The following is a 23,017-nucleotide window of genomic DNA, read 5'->3' as shown; positions in this document are numbered from 1 at the left end:
TACTGGTTGGAGGAAGAAATAGATGATTCAGATGTGGATTTCAGTAATAAGTTAAAAAGTAAATTCGACTTTATTAAAACTACACCTAGCAAAAATAAGGAAAGAGTTGTTTTCTGTGTGTAAATGCATATGCAAAAGTTAATAAAGACTTTGTACGAGGATATTTACGTGCCTTATTTGCTAGCATACCAAAAACCCTAAGACAATTCCCATATACAACGATCTGTGTGCATATATTTCGGATGTGGAAGTGAGTGCCTGGATGACCTTGAAAATTAGTTGAAACTAGGTAGCTGAAAGCGTAGCGACCACCTTTTCTTACCTACATATGATGATTATTGTATCCTGTAGTTAAATGTAAAAGCTCATAAAACAAAAAGTAAATGAACTGCGCCCATTTTCGTGGAAAGAGGACATTTATTATCGTCTCAATTGTTTTTTCCTTTTTTTAATATGCTTGATTACAGATGCGTCAATGTCAAATACAACTGTTCTCCAGCACAGCGAGCTGCTGCAGGGGGGGTGAGGGAATAGGGGGGGGGGGGGGACATGTCTGCTGTGGGTGGTCGCCAGACACAGCCACTTTCAGTCCAGCAAGTGGTGTTTGGGTGCTTTGTCGCTGTATTTTAGATGAACAAGTTGCACTTGAGGTGGCCATCCTTTTATCTCCTATCGTTTAGTTGATTATACACGCCATTGTGCTGGCGTCGCCTTAAGGCAGTGGCCACATGGTGGAAAGCCGAGTGCTGTGGCCCATCTGGACTGTTCTCCAGAATTTCGTTGTTGTTCCAGAGGGGTCTGGTCTATCCGAAAATGCTTCTAACGGGTTGCAAGAAAGAGTTGTTCACATTAAATGAAAGTGTTTTCCATCACAGAACGAGAGGCCTATTGGAAGCGTTGGGGGCTTGCCTAGTGTGTGTCAGGTCGCCACCGCAGGTGCTCCCGCTAACCGTTAGGGGCGGCTGTGTCACCGTACTTTAGACGAACAAGTTGCACTTGGGTCAGCCGTCCTTTTATCTCCTATTGTTTAGTTAACTCTGCCTGCTTTTCTGTCGGCAAAGGACCATGGCCTCAAGGTGGACAGCAGTCAGCACGTTTCGCGATGCGGTCGGCGGAGTAACTGGCCATTTGAAAAAGTCTGCGTCCTCCCTGTAGATGGATGGAGGGAGGGAGGGAGGGAGGGGAGAAGGCCTCGAGTTTCGGCCCTTTTTACATCGAGGAGAACGCACATTCAACTACTGCTCCTTTTCCCGTGTTTTAGGACGATGTTTTCCCCAGTACATGTGCTGCATTTCGACCAATTTATTACGAGTGCTGTTTTTTTCACTACAATTTCGACGTGTAATTAGATGCGGTTTTTTCCATCAGTTGTGGTATCGTGTTTTGGCTTCAGTTAACTGTGCTGTAGGAGGGTTTCTGAGTAAGCATCTGCAGTGAACTCTGACATCAAACAACGATAGATACTGTATGTTACAGATAATACACTTTTTAAACTCCTCCCTATCCAACACGAGCATCTCGTCAGTTCAAAATATTTCCCCCCAAAACGAATAAAATAGTACCTTACACCACCGCCTTTTTTCCTGCCAGCTTGTAGGTGAAGAGTAAAGTTTTAGTGTGTCTATCATTAATTTCGAGTGGTACTGCGAAATTTTTTCCCAGCAGCATAACACCAGTTGTATGGCATCGCCTATTTTTGAGTTGTATTAAAATTTTATGCCGTTTTTGTGTAGTGCTGTGCATATGGTTGTGTAATTAGACCTGATCTTTATCATTAGTGTCGATCTCTGTGTCAGTTTCCCACCCCAAAAGAAATGAAGTACACTATTCTAAACTTCCGCTCCCGCATCTGGACAGTTTCCATCTCTGTGTGTGTGTGTGGGGGGGGGGGGGGGGGAGGGGGAAACTTGGGCATTCCGTCTAGTAGAATCAGGGTTCGAGTCCTGGAAACGGCACTGCCATTCTTAATTTCCCCTCAGTTCCTGGTTGGGATCTGGGGTGGGATGTCAGAACAGACCTGGACCAAAGAAATTCCCGCCAAAATTCGAAATTCCCGGCAACAGGTTAGGTTGGGCGAGGGGGAGGGTTGAGAGGGGGAAGGGGTTGGCGCTCATGTACAGGCTGAGAAAAACAGGGGACATCAACTGGAGGGGCGTGGTCGGGGGACGGGGTGTGATTATTGATCAGTTTAATTAATTTGCAGATAAATCTGATATCAAAATTGGGGTGAGAACCCCATCTATCTACTACTTTTAGTGTTCAGCATGCCAGTGTAGAAGGTGAGACAAAACGGGTTAATTGTGTGATTTGTGTAACCCATTAGTTTACTTACTTATATCTACATATAAAAGCCATCTACCGTGTTTTACATGTCACGTGTGTCGTATAAATTCGACTCGAAAACATAGATCCCTAAACTTCTCACATATTTTTCGTATGGACTGTACTAAAACTTCGGTGTATGGCGTGATATATTATTTATTTTCGATAATTTGTGCCGCCAAAAAAATATTTGGTGCTATAACATCAGTTGCCAGTTGTTTATATGCATTTGTAGTAATAGTAGCCTCTTTCAAAGAATTGTTTATCTCGGATTTGAATTACACTCTGTTTTTTTACATTGTTTTGTTACACTCAGGCTTATTTTTTAAAATGTGTGTATGTAGTGAACGATTTTATAAATCAGAGAATGACAAAAATAATATTACGTTATTTTTGTTAAGAAATAAGCGCCAGAATAAAGTTTTACTAAATTAATTCAAATATGTTTGTTTTAATGTGAAACGAATTCGAATTTTGTGATTCTGTTTTTTAGAGAACAATGTCGCTGTTAGGTCAGAACAATACTTTGAAATGTCATAGCATGTTTAAAAAAACAATCTCATCCGTCAATATAACAAGAATTAAAGTTGGTTACTTACAGAAGCACATTGACATTACAGTATTGTAGAATTGAAATTCTGAAATTATGGACGGTGCCTCGGTATGCGGTACATTATTGCATACAGTACCAGCGAAGGTCAGTTCTGCTTCCTGGACTAGAATTTTTAAGGACAAGCTACCCATCATAGAAATAGAAGATTCGTCCAATGAAATGGAACCGTGGAGGGAGCATAACGTCTTGATACAAGGCAAATCTGTCAAGAGCAGCTCTGCAGTTCGTTCTCTATGACCAGCTGGGAAAAAGCCAATCATCAGTGATGCTAAGAAAGGACCTCCTGGCGACGTTGGACTACATGGACATCAAATATCATGCATTTTACCGCAGTCTTTCTACACCATGATTATATTTCTTATACAAATGTGACAGCTTGCTGTAAATATTTTTTTAAAGTTAATTTAGACTTTCTGTAATTGTTTTGTAAATACAACTTCGTGTTTCATAGTGTAAAAATCTTTTCTTGCTTCTCCGCATAATATGCTTTTCATGATTTACTCCTTTCTCTGTGTCAACGCCTCACTTGGTTCAAGCTGAATTGTAGAAAATGTCCAGCGAAGTATATGAGCAGCGTATTAAATTTTCTTCCATATCTCCTCAAAACAGAGTTAAAGCTTACCGGAGATGACCATGTCGAGGTACTGGCAGGCCATGACCTGTTCGTAGTCGGGTTGGCCGCGATTCTTCTTCATGACGTCATCCACCTCCTGCTGCAATCTCCTCTGGACGTCCCCGTGAGTCGCCAGCAAGTAGCTGCAGAAAGTCATCAACGTCGACACCGTATCGAAACCGCCAAAGAAGAACAGTATTGCCTGTGCCGCAATATCGTCGTTGGTCAGACCTGTGCCGTGGGAGAAACAAAAGACTAAATGTTAAAGTCTTTTACTCCGCTGGTTCAAAATAGAATAACAAAACTAAGGCAGTTCCCTTTCTACTCTTTAAAAGATATAAAACAGCGACAATGTGTTTTGTCACAGAAATTTTCGTTGTTACGCTAAGCAGCGTCCTAATCTGCATGCGTTAGCCCACGTCACTAATTTTACTAACCTCAGTAGCCGATCTCGCTTATGCACGAGGATGGAAGACATTTCATCTGCGGGAGTTAGTCAGCAAAGCGGTACTAGTCAGTGGCCGAGAGTTTCTGATTACGAAATTCAGCAGAGTTATTCGTTAAGCACATCTCGCCGCCATGTGTCATGGAGTGAGAGCGTATGTCTCTCTTGGTCGTGATAGTCTGTCATATGGGAATCTAAGCTTGGAAGCCCTCTCATCGATAACAGACACGCGAACAGAAAACTACATGTAGAGTCCCGACTGAACAAATTCAGCCTTCAAGGACGCCCCAGACCAACAGAGCCATTCTGGATCGTCAAAGGACTCAAACACCACTCATCTGTGCAGCGTGTTCCTTCCGTGAGCAGAGACGCCGGCCTACGTCTGTTCCTAAGAATTCAGCTGTCTTTGTCGTTGACTTTGGTGTCACTTTCGTCCCTCCCCAGATCCAGTGCTCACATGTTTTTTAAAGATATCACTTCGATCGGAATCCTATAGGACTCGTAATGTACCAGATTCTGCAACTTCAATGGACAACCTCAGGCTACTTCGGAAGGACATGAGGATGGGGTACGAAAAGAGTGTCTTCAGCAAAGACGAGGCAGGTACACTAAATAAACTGAAAAGATTCAAGAATGCCGCTTCGCAGAAAATATGAGCACACAAAGAGATCGCAGCAAGGAGAATAGGGACAGGATAAATCATCCACAAAATGGAGATCTGAATGAGTATGGGTCAGGCCTTCGGACCTATTTACCAAACACTATTCCTTCTTCCCTTTCCTGCAACGAATATGTAATCAAAATAATCTTTTTATCATCATTATCATCATGGCTGTGGCCTGGGAGCCTGTTCCCATTCATCAGCTCACCGCTTTACTGGTCTTTCCAAAAACCATTAGTTTTTCCGTCAATATTATACCTTTTTGGGCAGTTACGCACTATCCATTCCCTGTATTATTCTATTTGGCTGGCTCTGAGCACTGCTGTGGTCATCAGTCCCCTAGAACTTAGAACTACTTAAACCTAACTAACCTAAGGACATCACACACATCCATGCCCGATGCAGGATTCGAACCTGCGACCGTAGCAGTCGCACGGTTCCGGACTGCGCGCCTAGAACCGCGAGACCACCGCGGCCGGCTATTATTCTATTTCTTCTACTGTCTTCTTATGTCTTCATTGCTGATATAACGCAGTCCGCTACAATCTCTGACTCCTCTGAGAAACTTAACTTTTCTAGCTTAAATTCCGCTTGCTTCTTAGCTTCGGAGCCTCCGGTACAGAGACCCAGAGGGATTCCCGGTAACTCCCCAGATTTTTTATGGAGTAAAGAGTTCAGGAACAGGTTGTAACGCCGGCAATGCATATCCTCCTATTTCGATCTATTGTACTATAAATCGTTTTCCTTATTTTGTTACCTGAAGACAAGACGTTTCTGTGTCTTTGTATATTGTAATTGTTTTACTATTTGTATATATATGCATTTATGTCGATGTATAATTGGTTTGTTGTGTAAAGATTATTTGTATTTTTACGCTGGGTCTTGCCTAGGGAAAACTAGGCTATCGAACGATTACATCGATAGGTCGTGTGGAGAACCAAAGTGTTTAAGAACTTTGGTAGTGTTAACTCTGCCGCATGGAGCGCGGGCAGAGGGAGTCTGGCTGGAGTAGTACAGTGGAGCAGGTGTGTGTTGTGTGACGCTCCCGCGAGTTGCCGCGCTTTCGGGGTTGGGCAGCATGTAATTGCGCTCGAATTGCTATGATACTTTCTGACACGGTGTCGCGGACGGGAAGCATTAGCTGGCGCACATCAAGAGCCCGTTTCGCCTGGTGACCGTGTCGAGAAGAAGGCGCGCCAACATCCAGCTTCTGCAACAGCGACGGCCTACAATGAGTGACTGTCGTCACCTGCTCGACCGACGACTGCAAACCTTCAATCAACCAACAAGGAAGACTGGAAGCACGTAAAGTTTTAGAACTGTATGGCAGACCTCAGCTTTTAAAATTGTTGCATCACAAAATTACAGCAACTTAGAATGAACCTTTGTTGCTCATTGTCCCAATTGCATTACCAAGCAGGGTCCCTTCCTTTTCCGAAATGAACCCGAGTGTCGTTGAAATTCAGACGCCAGCATTAAAGTAATATCATTCCATTTCACTGCTTTAATTTCAAAGTTCAGTTAAGGTATTAATAGCTGGCTACAATATTTAGATTACACTAGCACAAATTAAGAGTGCGAGTTTTGTTACCGTATTTTAGCTTACCTGTGACTGCAGCTCACCTTGGTACGTACTAAATTTTACTATTGTTAATTGTTCAGAATCATTTAAGTCAAGTTCAAAGTTAAATCTCTTATTTCTAAATTGCGTAGATTCAAGTAGCTTTTGAAATGATTGTTGAGGTAGCCCAAGACTAACTGTATTTTACTAAATTTCGATGTACTTCAGAAACAAAGCTCACTATTAATTTCAGTCACTAAATTAACTTTCAATTTTCCGGTTTTATTAATTCTTTTGCTAAATTAAGTCAGAGTGTAGCGAAATTTATTACTTCTGACAAACTTTCAGTTTTCACACTACACGTGTCAACCTTCAGTTGCCACGCTTCTAGTGCTAATTATATGTGTAATAACCTTTCTTTTTCAGTTACTATAGTAATTGTCCATAGGACTGGCGACCGTAATTTACCCCAAATCTCAAATATCTAATTACTGCTAGGTAATTGTTAACGTAACGGCCGCACATTTACTTTCTTTATTAATTTTACCCCTTTTCAAAATTAATTTCCACCAGTTTCATTTGAATTTTTCCTTTCATTTAGATGTAACCCTTTCCTCCCTCTTTACCGACACATTAACTTCGGTGACGATTGCTTTTCCCAAATTTTCATTAGGTACACGCCGTTTAATTTTTCACTGTCATTAAGGTCGATAAGTGAGGGTGAGGTTACAAGGTCTACTCATCCCTTGTGAGACCGAATGAGGAGCTGCTTGAATAACGAAGTAGGCCATCATCAGGATTCGTCTACTACTGGCAATAACGGCTGGAGGAACCGTCGACATGCGGATCACGTGTGCCACGATCACAGATCGCTCCTCGTACTGCTAGTCGGAACAAGCCAGATGCCTGATCCGAAAGTGGTGCTTGCCTTTTCTAATTTGGCTCCCGTTGTTGGCATTCGGGTTCCATATTTCATTCCTTCTAATCTGCAAACATTTTCTGTAACCATGGCTGATCCAATATAATTATTCACTACAGTCCCTTGCCCCTTCTGCTGGCAGTAATATTTTTCAAAATTAACCTACTTTATTTGTAACTCAATAATCCTAAAGCTGGAGATATTACGGTTATCCGTTTCGTAAATTGCGCAACTTAATCTTTCTCCACGTTTAAAGGTAGTTGACAGTCGTAGACAATTCAGCCTCATAACGTGTCCGGCTGTGACTAAATACTGATCCACTTTTTCTGGCAATTCCTCGGCGTAAATAACCAGGACGGTTTCTGATCAAAATCGTTAATACGAGGACTACTCGGAATGAAGTCTGCAATGAGCTCTACTAAATAATTGAATAGTTGAAGCAAATTTATTAGAAAAATCTTAAAAGAACGTATTTGTATTACGTCTCTACATAGTCATGAGGAGGTACAAATCTCTTGTTGCCAAATCTGGGCTGAGGGCACATGTTCAGATGGGTCCCATTCGCACTGAAGCAAAACCCCCCTGTTCTTGAGGGGCAGAGTGTGGCAGAGAGGACATTTTGAACCCAAAGAGCTTTCCGATAAATCCGCGTAAATTGTCCGACAGCTGAGGTATCGAAAAATCGTTTCTTCCTTGGTATGAAAAACACATATCTCGTCACCTGTTGCGATTCTGTTTAATGGGACTTCCTCCTTCTGCATCTTTACGAAAATGGGAGTACAGAGTATTTATACGTTAAATTTTGTGATTTTCAGAAAGATGTTTCTATGCCCAAAGAGCACTGCCATAAATCTGAGGAAAGTTATCTGACAGTTGAGATATCGTCCACTTTGAATACCATTCCGTTTATGACTACAGTTAGACAAACACTTCTGTTCTCATGAAGATCAATGTCGTTTCACTCTTACACCAACATCATTGACGCATAGTTCTTTGTCTCGCCTCACTCGGCACAGATTTCACACCTTCAATTGCAACTCTCATTTGGATAGCTTCCGCAGGAGGACAAACAGCAATGTGACTTTCTCACAATTGTAGGTCTAAGAACACTGACTTACTCCGTTATTCAGCGACTGTTTCTTTCCCTCCACCACCTCTCTCTCTCTGCATCAAGGCAAGACGTAGTTCCTGGAGAGACCTGGCGTGAAGACCAACAACAGCTCCAGAATGAGATTTTCACTCTGCAGCGGAGTGTGCGCTGATATGAAACTTCCTGGCACATTAAAACTGTGTGTGCCTGACCGAGACTCGAACTCGGGACCTTTGCCTTTCGCGGGCAAGTGCTCTACCAACTGAGCTACCGAAGCACGACTCACGCCCGGTACTCACAGCTTTACTTCTGCCAGTACCTCGTCTCCTACCTTCCAAACTTTACAGAAGCTCTCCTGCGAACCTTGCAGAACTAGCACTCCTGAAAGAAAGGATATTGCGGAGACATGGCTTAGCCACAGCCTGGGGGATGTTTCCAGAATGAGATTGTCACTCTGCAGCGGAGTGTGCGCTGATATGAAACTTCCTGGCAGATTAAAACTGTGTGCCCGACCGAGACTCGAACTCGGGACCTTTGCCTTTCGCGGGCAAGTGCTCTACCAACTGAGCTCCTTTCTTCCAGGAGTGCTAGTTCTGCAAGGTTCGCAGGAGAGCTTCTGTAAAGTTTGGAAGGTAGGAGACGAGGTACTGGCAGAAGTAAAGCTGTGAGTACCGGGCGTGAGTCGAGCTTCGGTAGCTCAGTTGGTAGAGCACTTGCCCGCGAAAGGCAAAGGTCCCGAGTTCGAGTCTCGGTCGGGCACACAGTTTTAATCTGCCAGGAAGTTTCAACAACAGCTGTCCCCTCACGCACCAGAGAGGCTCGTCAAAATGCTTCCTTTGTATTTTTTAACGAAATTTTGTAAACGAGCCGTTACGAATGCTGTCAGAAACGCACTGATCCAGTGGTCCAGTGGTTGTACATCTTCACAGTAATGGGCATTTGGGGTGACAGTTGACATCAGTTCTCGTTTCCTTCTCACATACCATTGTGAATCATATTTTCTTACAATTATCTGCATAAGCGGTTTGCTGCAATTTGTTACGACAGTGTAGTTTCAACATTTGTCATTATTGTAAAGAATTTAACTGAGCTATCAGTATGTTCGTGACTTTCAAGACATTAAAAAAAAAATAAAAAAAAAACAAAAAAAACCAGTAATATTGGCATTTATATAACTAATCTCAGCAGTAATAAGGGTTTGAGTACATCCTAAGTTTTCGATGTGAATATACATCTCCCAATAAGGATTTCGTATTTTGCCACCAAATTAAAATATCCCTGTTTTTGTTGATGTGTAATGGACGTATGTATATTGAACCACTAACAGACTTAAAATGCTATTAAAATTTCTTGCATAGATTGCGGTAAGACAAGAATCTATTGCAGGACTCTTGAACAATCGCAATTGTCCGTGTATATAGAGTATCGCAGACCTGTCACCCATTCATTTCCCGTCGAAAAATGGCATGTAAGCGCTTTGACAAAAATGTGTTTCATTTGAAGAAAATAATAAAATGAAACGCATCTGGTCTTAACAAGACTTGTATTATAGTCGGAAAACTCGGTAATTAACCCGTATAACCTGTATATCTGTAACTGCGGAGAATAGGCCGAAAAACAAAGACAATACATGAAGACAATTTTTTACAAACTATAAAAAGTTCCAAAACCGGAAAAGTAAGACTGAAAAAATATGTTGATCATGAGACCGAATTCTGAAAATAACATAATTTTCTGGGAAATATTTTTAGAATAACTGATACGCTTATATTTAACTTCTCCAATTTAAAATTATTATTATTATTGCCTTTCGGGTGAAACCATACATAAGTTTTTGAGTCAGAAACAATGTTTTGTTACAAAACATTTACAGATATCGTATGAGGCTGCTTTTTGTTTGTTATAATGAACTGGGCGTTTAAAATCCTGTCTGCATTATTCTGAGGACAGCCGTGGCCATCTTTATCGGACATTAGGTGCCCTGAAGCGCCCCCGCAGTGGCCCCCTGGCGGCCGGCGTGCCCCCTTAATTCAGCCCTCCACTTCACCACTCACTGCGGTGCACTGCCGATGTTCTGTGTGTTTGACCCACCCGCAACATGTGGAATCAAGGTGGGGTAAGTATGCTGAACATTGCGACCAAGTATTTCTGCCGCTCCTCATCGTATCGGATAATTTTTCTTTCCTGTTTTTAGAGCGTAAGGGATATTTTTTTCAGTAACCTTTCGAATAGAAATTGCTTAAATCAGAGGAAGCCGAACGCATACCGCTCCTAATAAGGAGTTCAAACCAATCTTCATGTCGAAGACAACTTTACTTTTATTTGAAGTTTTTGACTGTATTCAGTAATTTTCAATGGTTTTTGGGTAACTTGAATTCTACCATCTATTCAGCCCTAAAATAATGTGCATTACAACCTCAGAAGGTTGGACATATTGTTCAGATATACGGCTAAAGCTGTTGGTCTCGAACATACAGCCGCTAGCACCCCGTTGTATAGTTTTCTATTGTCAGAGCCCTGTGCTCAATATCAGGGCAGTTAGCTACGCGGTCGTTCTCGGTCTGCCCCCATCGACGCCGTCATGTGAGTAGCTTCTCACACTGCTCGCCCCTGTCGTCGTTACTGTGCCTTCCGGCACACCCCATCATCTCCACTCCGGTTAGGCCCCTGACGCACAGTGCTGCCTGGGGTGACTAGCCGAAGTAGGTGTGTGTGTGTGTGTGTGTGTGTGTGTGTGAGTCAGTGAGTCAGTGTTTTATTTCAGTCAATTTCAGTGCACCCTTTGCCCACAGCTAGGTGCTAACTCAAACACATGATTACAAGTGAATTATACGATTTTAAATGCTAATAGTAAATCGATTTATTATTTGATATGGGCAAACTTTACAGTATATGCAGCGGCAAGCGTCCAACTTTCACACGCATTGATCTCACTCCTTTAATATGTGCACCCTCGGTCACATGACACACATCTGCACAGTAACAAAATTATTCCCACACTCGGTGTAGCATGTGCCCCCTTACGGTGAGCAGTGCATCATATACTTCCCCAAGGGACACAAGCATTGGCAGTACATAAACACCGTCTCTCACAAACCCCCACACAAAGAAATCGCAGGGTGCTCAATTCAGTGAACGTGGCGGCCAGTAGAGAAGGTTGTTGTCTACTCTCGCAGCACGTCCGGTCCAGCATTGGCGCAGAGCACTATTAAGAAGCTCTCGTACATTACTGTGAAAATGGGGCCGAGCACCGTCTAGTTGCAAAATGTATTCATCATAACTGATGTTCAGCTGAGATAACAACCAAGAAATATGTCTCGAGATGTGTTACACATCATCGTGTTCTGTGCTCTTTGTCGTGCCAAACTGCACAGTAACAGATCCACTTTTGGAAAGTCACGCTGATACTGAATCAGGATAAGCGATTTCTCGTTTACCGGGATACGGACATGTGTGCGTTTACCTTGCCTCTTATATAGCAAGCTGCTTCATCGGAGAAGACCGCTGTTTCTACAGAACTGCCGCTCTTCATAAGAGTCCCGCCTTTTCACTTTGTCTGCTGGTGTAAGGGCCTGTACGAATCCCACTTGTACGGCTAAAACCAACAGCCTTTATCCTACGTCTTCCACGCCATGATCATTTAGTTTAACAATTTACTGCTTGCTTTCGTCAGTGACTTGTGAGGATTTCGGTGAGACGCCTCGAGTACTCTGTCAACGTTTTCGTCAGACACACCACGAGGTCGACCAGGACTCCCCATCAAAATTCTTCTGGTTTTCGCGAACTGTGGGTACCACCTACTTATGTTATTCTTGCGTGATGTTTCCTAAGCCGTGCACGAAACTCACGCTGCACTGTAAGCACGTATTTGGACAACTCAAAACGGAACTCACGTGAAGCCGTAGTGGGACGCCATCTTAGAAATAGACGCTACTCCTGCGCAGTAATCATGACAAGCGAACAGTGGGTAACGCATAAAAAACTTGGACAGTTGCCGCCTCTTGTGCTGCACTGTTTCCCCATGTAAAGCAATACATACATTTATTGCTAATTTTTAAATCTGTACCTTTCATTTATAAACAGCTAGTACACTTGTAAGTAGGCTGTTCAGGTTTTTTGTATTGGTAACGCCACGTAGCGCTCTGTATGAAAATCACTGGCTGTGCTGTGTGCAGTCTGTGGCTGGTTTGCATTGTTGTTTGCTATTGTAGTGTTGGGCAGCTGGCTGTGAACAGCGCGTAGCGTTGCGCAGTTGGAGGTCAGCCGCCAGCAGTGGTGGATGTGGGGAGAGAGATGGCGGAGTTTTGAGAGCAGATGATCTGGACGTGTGTCCATCAGAGACAGTAAATTTGTAAGACTGGATGTCATGAACTGCTATATATATTATGACTTTTGAAGATTTTGTCCCATTTGTTGTATTAATTGTAATAACAATACACTGGTGTCTGAAACATGTTCCTCAGTGCTTTTCGCCAGTGAAGTTGCACCGGCAGCATTCACATTTTGACAAGCAGAAAATGTGTCTTGACTTATCAGAGAAAACGGTGAGGACCCCAAACCTGAATCTACAGTATTTGCGAGATTGTGTCCTGTCATTTCGGATTCCTGAGGCGAGCTGTTGCCGACCGATCGATCGATAATGCTTCCCTGTTCACTAATTGTTTCACTGTCTACGCCATTATTTGCGGCCCGCTCCATTTCCCTATGCACAGTTACCAAATTACTACTTTGAACATTAGTTAATTCATTTCACAGTGGCGCTAACGCACTGCTTTCGTCTTCACTGTCATTTCTCAGTTTACTTTGGAACCTAGTATTACGTTTTTCACACGCCATTATTGTCACAATATTTCACACGATAACACAGAAAAGCACAATTTGAAGAGCAAAATAAGAAAACCCATTAACATAGCACTGAAAATAATATCTCGTTAATTGCAAGCGCAGCTGCGAAATACTTGGTGCAAATCTACATGCATGCCACAACTGTTTTACTGTACAACAATGAAAAACTACAACTACAAAGAAAATTCTCTCTATAATTACGCGCTAGCAATAAACAATAGGTACACTAATTACACAAACTACAAGAAAAAATCAGAAGATTCCAGTGAGGTATCCTCGGCTAAGGGTCGACATATGAAACGTCCCCTTACAGGGTGTATACGTGGACAAGGAAAAAAAATTCCCGGATTTTTCCCGGATTTCCCGGTTAAAAATACACTTTCTCCCAGATGAAAATAGACTTTTCGGCGTTAAGTGACAGTATACTCTTCCTCCGCACAGTAAAACTCATCAATCCTTAGCCGGCCGAAGTGGCCGTGCGGTTAAAGGCGCTGCAGTCTGGAACCGCAAGACCGCTACGGTCGCAGGTTCGAATCCTGCCTCGGGCATGGATGTTTGTGATGTCCTTAGGTTAGTTAGGTTTAACTAGTTCTAAGTTCTAGGGGACTAATGACCTCAGCAGTTGAGTCCCATAGTGCTCAGAGCCATTTGAACCATCATCAATCCTTTGAATGTTTATTGTTTTATATACAGGAGTAGAATTCCCCGACACTTTAGAAAACTAAACTCAGAGGAGAAAACAAGTTTTGAAAGACCTTTGATGTGCAGCAACATGTACGCTGCATATTTTCGTATTGCGAAGGTATAAATTTGAATTCCAATAAACACCGCATGTTACTTTCCGAAACATTGAAATCGAGATTGCGATGCGCTTTTGTAAGACAGTCATAGCTCATGCCACGTGATCTCGCCAGCTGATGACAGCACAGGACACGTGATGTAGTCAGCAAATAGCAAGATCACTCGTCAGTAGCGCGAAGACACAAATAAGAAAAGTTAATGGTTTAAATTAATATACATAGCATTCACATATAATATTGGTCTCTAAGATTAATAAACTGGACGGGGAGCTAAGGTTCCACACATAACGTGGATCTTTTTGCGCGTGTTACACTTTAAGATACATCACATAAATGTGTCAGTAAAATTTTTAATAACGACGTAAATGTCTGATCTTCTGGGCTCGAAATTCTTCTAAATGGTCATCCTCAAAGAGTTGATTTTTAAATGAGAGTCAAAAGCTTTGTGATTTAAGAAAGTCATCGTACATTCTTGCACATAGTTCATCTTGCGTAAAAGGAAATCTGCTTTGAATGTAATGCTTTTCAAACCACCATTCGTAATATTTTCCCGCGACCTGTTCGTTTCAGGAAGAGAGCGCCACACAACAGGCGTCACCGTGCTTGCGCAGCTACGATGACGCTGGAAGCCTATATGTTGGTACGTGTAAAACATTAAAAGATCTTACATATGTCATAAAAGAAACAAGACATCATACGATACTTCAAGAGCGTCGGAATTTCGTGAACCATACTAAAACGGATAATTCGGCTTAAAATGCACATTCGTATGTAAATTTTCTTGGAGCAGCAGTCTGTACTATCTAATGTTTGATTTTTTTATTATGGCATAATGCCACACGTGCACTTGAAATCCAGCGAACAGTTGAAACTAGCCAATAGTTTGAAATTAAACACTTCGATTCACATAGATTGACTGCCTCAGCAGAAAAGATTAATTTTCAGCGAAATCTCTTCAGCAAACCGGCAAAAATAACTTCATTGTTCTGTAAGGCGATTAATGCTTGACTGTCAGAAACGTTGGGATAAAATCTGAAGCTGATGACGTATTTTAGCCTTCTGTAATTACGCGAACGTATTTTAATTCATTTGATAGCTCCCGGCCACAAAAATCCGTTTTGTTATCATTTAACGTGAGCGCAATAAACGAAGAGGAAACAACAAAATCACTGAACGTAAACACAGGCCACGTGGAGACTCCCCACCTCAACTCAGACTGCTCTGTGCATCAGCCCCAGATTTACTGTATTTCCGAACCGGGGCAATATTAAGTAGTGGCGCCCAGCCACACTTCTGTAACCAGAAGCGGGAGAACGTATTACTCATACGCGACTCAACTGCGCATGCTCAAGAGCCCGCCCGCAACACGTCAAACGAATCTAATTTAAACAGTTGTCACATCACGCTCATCGCAGGCAATTTGTTATAAAGCAGTGCTAAAGCTTTTGACATACATTGCTGTTAGCAGACGCTTGTATGAGCACTGTTTTGTTTTCGTATACGACGCATTTCCTTTGCAACTTATTTTCTTTTTTTTTCTCGTTCATGTTTTGTTGCTGCAGTATTATTCTGCAGTAGCCGCATACAGCAATATCCTTTGTTAGAGTATTGGTTCTTACCAGTCAAATCACTAAATTTAACTGAAAACCAAAACAATGAAAATTTCCCGGAATTCTAAACAATTCCCGGGTTTTTCCCGGTTTTCTCCGGATGAAAAAATTCCCGGGTTTTTCCCGGATCTCCCGGTTGTCCCGGGTCGTATACACCCTGCCTTAGAATAATTAATGAATTACTGTGCTCATAAACCACTTACATTATTTGATTTTCAAACAGCTGAGCAAAACTGAACGTACTCAGACATTACTCTCTTTACTTATTCTGATCAACACTAAACTGACACACAATATTTTTAGCGCAACGCACTCTGACTTTTAATAATCCCTACAAAAGAATGGCCCTGACTAACACTAACCTATACCTTTCACAAATCACTTACCTCACAAAAATCTTCGTTACTCGAACTACTGTAATACAGCGAGCTCCACTACTGCCAGCTAAATGAAAGATTCAATCTACTGAAGGCACTAACTACTGATAGGCATAGTTAGCAAATGAAAGATTTTGATAGAGAACACACAATGTATTTACCTTAATAGTGTTCAAAAGTAATAATATATATATATATATATATATATATATATATATATATATCAGTTCATGACATCCAGTCTTTCAAATTTACTGTCTCTGATGGACACACGTCCATATCATCCGCTCCCAAAACTCCGTCATCTCTCTCCCCACATCCACCACTGCTGGCGGCTCACCTCCAACTGCGCAACGCTACGCGCTGTTAACATCCAGCTGTCCAACACTACAATAGCAAACAACAATGCAAACCAGCCACAGACTGCACACAGCACAGCCAGTGATTTTCATACAGAGCGCTACGTGGCGTTACCAATAAAAAAACCTAAACAGCCTACTTACACACTGAGGTGACAAGGACCTCCTTTTGCCCAGCACAGAGTAGCAAATCGACGTGGCACTGGACGCAACAAGCCGCGAAAGTCCCCGGCAGAAATATACTGGATTATTATATACTGTGCATGTCTATGAAATACGCTGGACTGCTTTACTATTACATTTGTATTGGCTGTTTGTAATTTACCATACAACATTTGTATTTACTGTTTTGTTAAAGATAGCTAACTTCCTCATTACAAAATAATGTAAAATCAATTTATTAAAAATTACTTGCAAATATATTCTCTTGACCTGTCCAATATCGTATGTACAATCTTACAATTCTATGATTTGTATTAACTGTTTTGTTTAAGGTAGATAATTTCCTTGCTGCAAAATAATGTAAAAATCAATTTGTAAACATTACTTGTAAATAGCTCTCTTGACCTGTCCAATATCATATGTACAGCTGTACAATACTATGATTGCCTGGATCAATAAAAATACAGTACAATACAATACAAATACTGGGCCATTCTGCCTCTATAGAAGGTCATAATTGAGAACGTGTTACCAGTGCAGAATTTTGTGCACGAACTGTCATCTTGATTACGTCCCATAAATGTTCGATGGGCTGATGTCGGGCGAACTGGGTGGCCAAATAATTCTCTCGAACTGTCCAGAAAGTTTTTCATACCAATAGCAGACAACCGTTTCCCGGCGACATGGCACGCTGTCATCCATAAAAGTTCCATCGTTGTTTGGGAACATGAAGTCCATGAATGGCTGCAAATGATCTATAAGCAGCCGAACAGAAGCATTTCCACTCAATGATAGGTTTTGGACCAGAGCAGAGTTCCACCTAAGTACCGCCCACACCACTATGGAACCACCACCAGCTCGCACAGCGCCTTGTTGAAAACTTGGGTCCATGGCTACGTGGGGTCTACACCACACTCCGACCCTACCATCAGCTCTTACCAACTGAAATTGAGTCTCATCTGACAAGGCCACGGGTTTCCAGTCGTCTCGAGTCCCAGTGATATGATTACGAGCTCAGGAGAGCGCTGCAGGTGGTATTGTGCTATTAACAAACGCTCTCGTGTCGGTCACCTTCCGCCACAGCGCAACTGACGCCAAATTTCGTCGCACTGTCCTAACGGATATGTTCGTCCCACGTTCCACATTCATTTCTGCGGTTATTTCACGCAGTCCTGCGTGTCCATTAGCACTGAAAACCCTACGCTCTCAGTCGTTGAGTAGTGACCGTCGGCCACTGCATTGTCCGTGGTAAGAGGTAATGCTTGAAATGTGGTATTGCCGGCACAGTCTTGACATTGTGGATCTCGAAATATTGAATTCCCTAACGATTTCCCAAATGTAATGTCCCATGGGTCCAGCTCTACCTACCATTCCGCTTTCCAAGTCTCTTAATTGCCGTTGTGCGGTCATAATCACGTTGGGAACCTTTCCACATGAATCACTTGAATACAAATGACAGCTCAGCCCATGCACTGTCCTTTTATACCTCGTGTACACGATATTACTGCCACCTGCATATGTGCATCTCGCCATTCCATGGCTTTTGTCACCTCACTGTGTACTGAAAACGGTTCTGGCAGGCCAGCGATGTATTCACGGCTAAACGCGTTCTACTGGTTATTCACTGATGAATATATCTTTTTATTGTATCGTGTAACGGCGGAAGGAAGCAGATTCCTTATCCCCTACAAGACACGGTAATTAGGAAATCTTCCGTCAGCAACATTACAAGACACGAAACTCCACTGCAAATACGCTAGAAAGTGCAAATAGCTTGTCCAAGGGGTACGTTATTTCATCACCCTCGTTGTCTACGAAGTAATTCCACGTGTGCGGCAACATCTCCCAGAGAGACGACCTTTCCCCGCCATTTCCCACCACCCAGTTATCTGCTCACCTCCCGCCTTACCCATGCTTCCTCTTCAACTTGCTGATGTAATGGCAGTTGACATTCTTACAGTGATGCGTGTGCCTTTGCTTATATCAACTTGTCGATATGTGAGGAGCTATCAAGTGAAAATGAGAGAGACGGAAAACAAGTAAGTAAACAGTACATGATTTCAAAAGCAATCACCATAACTGTTAATATATTTTTCCCACTATGAGACAAGACGCTTAATGCCCTTACGGAAAACGTTTACAGTTGCCTATGGAACTTGGATTCTGTTCAGGCGTGCACATCTTCGCCCGAAGCAAACTGTCAGGCACGAACGTCTTTTTTACGGGCTCCAAAATTATGGAAATCACGAGGGGAAGAGGTCAGGACTCCGTGGAGGATGTGTACGGGCTTCCCAGAGCAACTTCTGCAGCATACTGCAAACAGCCTTGGCAACATTTCGGCGGAATCTCTCTCCTTTTCATTTCACTGACCTTTTCAGTTCTGTCTGATACTCGTGTAGAGCTCTCAGAGGTGGGTCGTCAATCTCCTGGCTGGTTTCATGCGACCCACCACTAATTCCTCTCTTGTGCCTTCCTGTTCACCTCAGAGCAGCAATGTCCTGAGTTATTTGCTGGATGTAACCCAGCCTCTGTCTTCCTCTACAGTTTAGTTTTCACCCTCCACATCTCCCTCCAGTACCATCATGTCTTCATAGATTCTCATCATCCTGACCCTTCTTCTTGACAGAGTTTTTCACATACTCCCTTCCTCGCCGATTCTACAGATAATCTTCTCATTCCTTATTCTTATCAGTCCACCTAATTTTCACCATTCGTCTCCAGCACCACATCTCAAATTTTTCGATTCTTTTCTGTTCCGGTTTTCCCATAATCAGTGTTTCACAGCCATACAATGCTGTGCTCTAAACGTACAGTCTCAGAAATTTCTTCCACATGTTAAGGTCTATGTTTGATGATAATACATTAGTCTTGGCCAGGAACGCCCTTTCTGCAAACGCTACTCTGCTTTTTATGTGCCCCTTGCTCCGTCCACCAGCGTTTATTTAGCTGCCTAGAAGCAAAATTCCTTAATTTCGTCTGCTTCGTTATACCCAGTTCTGATTTTATGTTTCTCGCTGCCCTCATTTCTCCAACGTCTCATTACTTACGGCTTTCTTCAATTTACTCTCAATCTATATTCTATACTCATTGCGTTCAACAGACCCATAATTCTTCTTCGCTTTCACTAAGGATAGGAATATCATCACCGCATCTTATCATTAACATTCTTTCACCTTGAATTTTAATTCCTCTCTTAGACCTTTCTTTCATTTTCGTCTTTGCTTCTTCGATGTATAAATTGAACAGGATGAGCGAAAGCCTGTACCCCTGCCCTACACCCTCTTTAATCGGAGCACTTCGTTCTTGGTCTCCCACTCTTGCTCTTCCGTCTTAGTCCTTGTACATATCGTATATCCCCGTCTTTCCCTACAGCTTACCTATATTGTTATCAGAATTTCTAACATCTTGTACCATAGTATAGTGTTGAACGCTTTTTCCACCTCGGAAAATTCTATGAAGGTGTCTTGTTTTTTCTTAAGTCTTGCTTCCATTATCAAGTTCAACGTAAGAGGTGTCTTTACCTTTGTGAAAGTCAAAATGATCATCATATAATAGATCCTCAGTTTTCTTCTCCATTCTTTTGCATACTTTTGTTGTCAGCAGCTTGGATGCTTGAGCTGTTACGCTGACTATGCAATAATTTTCACACTTGTCGGCTCTTGCGGTTTAATATATTCTACACACCAAAGTGAATAGTCATTTTGTGGCCACTTCGCCCAATGATGATAGAAATTCCGATAGAATGTTATCCAGCCCTTCGGTCTTACTTGATCTCAAATCGTCCAGTGCTCTTTTAAATTATGATTCTGATACTGAATCCCCTATCTCTCCCATGACGACTCATGTTTCTTCTTCTACGACGTTATGAGACAAGTCCTCCTTCTCTAAGAGGCCTTTAATGTACTCTATCCACCTACTCGCTCTCTCCTCTGCCTTTAAAAGTTGATTTCTCAATGCGCTCGTAAAGTTACCGCCCTCCTTAGTACTTCTTTGCGCTTTGATTCTTCCTGACTGGTCTCTTGAATTTCAGCCTATTCTTCATCATTATTAAATAGTGATGTGAGCCTAAATCTGCTTCTCGGTACACCATACAATCCAGTAACTGATTTCGGAGTCTCTGCCTGCCCCTGATGTGCTCTGACTGTAATCTTCCCGCATCTACTGGCATTTTCCAAGTACGCCTCTGCCTCTTGTGATTCTTGAACAGAGTATTTGTTATATCTTCTGGTAAACCTTCCGGGATGTAAGGTCGTGGTGAGTCTTGCCGACAGTCGGCAACAGTCGGCAAGACTCACCGGAGGAGAAACACCCCTCTGAAGATGTCCAGCGCAGCTCTGGACGAAACGTTAGGAGCTGAAGAGTTTCATGGACCACGACCTTACATCGCGGAAGGTTTACCAGAAGATATGTCATCCGGTCGTGAAAGCCTTCAGAGTATTTGTTGTCGCTAACTGCGCCTTCACAAGTTTAAAGCAGCAATGTATGGACAATAAGTTGATTGAAGTACGTGTACTGTCTGGAGTTTACGTTTGGAGGTAGTATTAGAGCCTAGTTAGAGAGGAAAGATTCCGGACTCTGAGATGGGAGAAGGAGCTGGCGTAGAGATGGTGACGGAGAAATGACTTCACTGCCATTTAAAGCGACAGCTCGAAGCAACAGAGTGCCGAAGATTTAAATTGATCCAAGAGCCCTTCCTAACTGTATCTGACAGTGTGTTGTCCTAAATTCCCATATACTTTGGAAGCCAGAAGTCCACTAGAAAAAAAGTCCTGAATAGATTCTCAAGTGTGCTCTGCAATGGACGGCGTACGTTGTCCTAATGGAATCAGAATAGATGGAAAATATTGTAGCTTGAACGTTTCTCGAGTTTACCAATACGCACAAGATTACATGCAGACATGTTATTACTTAATAAGATACTTGATGCTCAATATCAGAACACTACTGAAGGAAGTCTATTTGCAATGTTTTTGTCATCACTTATTTTAATGATAGTACAAAGAATTATGGCGCACCTAGTACAGTAATTACCATGTAAAGGGTAGTTAGTCCTAATTGTCAGTGGTATCAAATATAATAAGAATAGCCTGAGTTTTTATCGACACACTAACAGTAATCAGGCCAGGGACCATTAACACTGCCTGTAGCTTGACATTTATTGACCACAAGAACAACAAATCGTACTATCGTTGGTTTCAAGACAGAGATACAAATTACTGCGAGCATTTTAAATTTGAACTGTAATGTACTAACATATCCTGCCGACACCAACAAAACTATGACTCAAATTCAACGAATAATGAGCTGCACTTACGTTTTCCTTTGCCTTCGGTGATTCCGTCCTTGCCCGCCTCTTCTGAGCGCAGTTCGCCACGACGTGCCTGCATGAGCAAATGGATGACGTCGGGACGAACGATCCCTTGCTTTTCACGAGTCTCGATGGTTTCGATCACCGTGGATCTGAAGAACTCTGTTGCACTCCGGTCCATGAATGGTATTCCTAGCAGCTACCACAAACAAAATGTACAACATACAGTTAGAGCGCAAAGAAAATGACTAGCAGAAGTCGACATAACGCACAACATTATGGGAATGTTCACCTCCATGAGTTTCGGGAACAGCGTGTATCCGATGCCGACGACCACTTTGACGGTGGTGAGGTCGCGACCCATCCGGTAGAACAAGTTGTCCGGCTCCGACAGCGAGTCTACTTTGATACCGAACGCTGTCGTTGCGATGACGTCATTGGTGATGCGTGTGAAGAAGTCTTTCATCTCCAGTACGAGCAAGTTCTCATTTCCAGCGGAAACTTCAACAACGATATGAACACCATGCGGTCAACATTATGTAGTACCAGTATTGCCTGTCCTTACTTAAGTATGTCGTTGAAAAACAAAGTCATGTTACACTTCTATTATTACAGTACATACCTGTTTAAGATAGATCCAATTGCATGTATTACTTACACTTATGCACGCATAATGGCACATAATGCCCTGCTGTTAGCGTCAACTTCAAAATGTCGGCTTAGGAAATCCTGCTGCATCTTTGAGTATTCCTATTGTGTTCTTAACCTCACCAAAGGCATGTACATTTAAGCTCTTAATTCCGTTTCTCACACCGCAGGGTTGTCATAAGCAAATGATCGTACACTATGTGATCAAAAGTATCCAGACGCCCCCAAAAACATACGTTTTTCGTATTAGGTGCGTTGCGCTGCCAACTACTGCCAGGTACACCATATCAGCGACCTCAGCAGAATGGGGCGCTCCGCGGAACTCACGGACTTCGAACGTGGTCAGGTGATTGGGCGTCACTTGAGTCAGACGTCTGCACGCGAGATTTCCACAGTCCTAAACATCCCTAGGTCCACTGTTTCCGATTTGATAGTGAAGTGGAAACGTGAACGGACACGTACAGCACAAAAGCGTACAGGCCGACCTCGTCTGTTGACTGACAGTGACCGCCGACAGTTGAAGAGAGTCCAGACCATCATGCAGGAATTCCAAACTGCATCAGGATCCACTGCAAGTACTATGACAGCTTGGCGGCAGGTGATAAAACTTGGATTTTATGGCTCATAAGCCACACATCAGGCCGGTAAATGCCAAACGACACCTCGCTTGGTGTAAGGAGCGTA

The 23,017-nt window shown here is 42.6% G+C and overlaps 1 protein-coding gene across 1 annotated transcript in view; it reads right to left on the bottom strand.

Moving 5' to 3' along the window:
* The window catches only part of LOC126235657 (cytochrome P450 9e2-like), a 77,823-nt gene that overhangs the window by 10,816 nt on the left and 43,990 nt on the right, over positions 1-23,017 (bottom strand). Inside the window, exons 4-6 of the mRNA XM_049944372.1 lie at positions 21,978-22,186; positions 21,692-21,884; positions 3,558-3,779 (exon numbers count right to left, since the gene is read on the bottom strand). Coding sequence (XP_049800329.1) covers positions 3,558-3,779; positions 21,692-21,884; positions 21,978-22,186 — 624 coding nt within the window. The remainder of the gene's footprint in view (positions 1-3,557; positions 3,780-21,691; positions 21,885-21,977; positions 22,187-23,017) is intronic.

The sequence above is a fragment of the Schistocerca nitens genome, chromosome 2, assembly GCF_023898315.1.
Source record: "Schistocerca nitens isolate TAMUIC-IGC-003100 chromosome 2, iqSchNite1.1, whole genome shotgun sequence".
Classification (NCBI taxonomy): domain Eukaryota; kingdom Metazoa; phylum Arthropoda; class Insecta; order Orthoptera; family Acrididae; genus Schistocerca; species Schistocerca nitens.
Note: the sequence above shows the minus strand (reverse complement) of the source record. Positions and strands in the feature narration are given on the sequence as shown.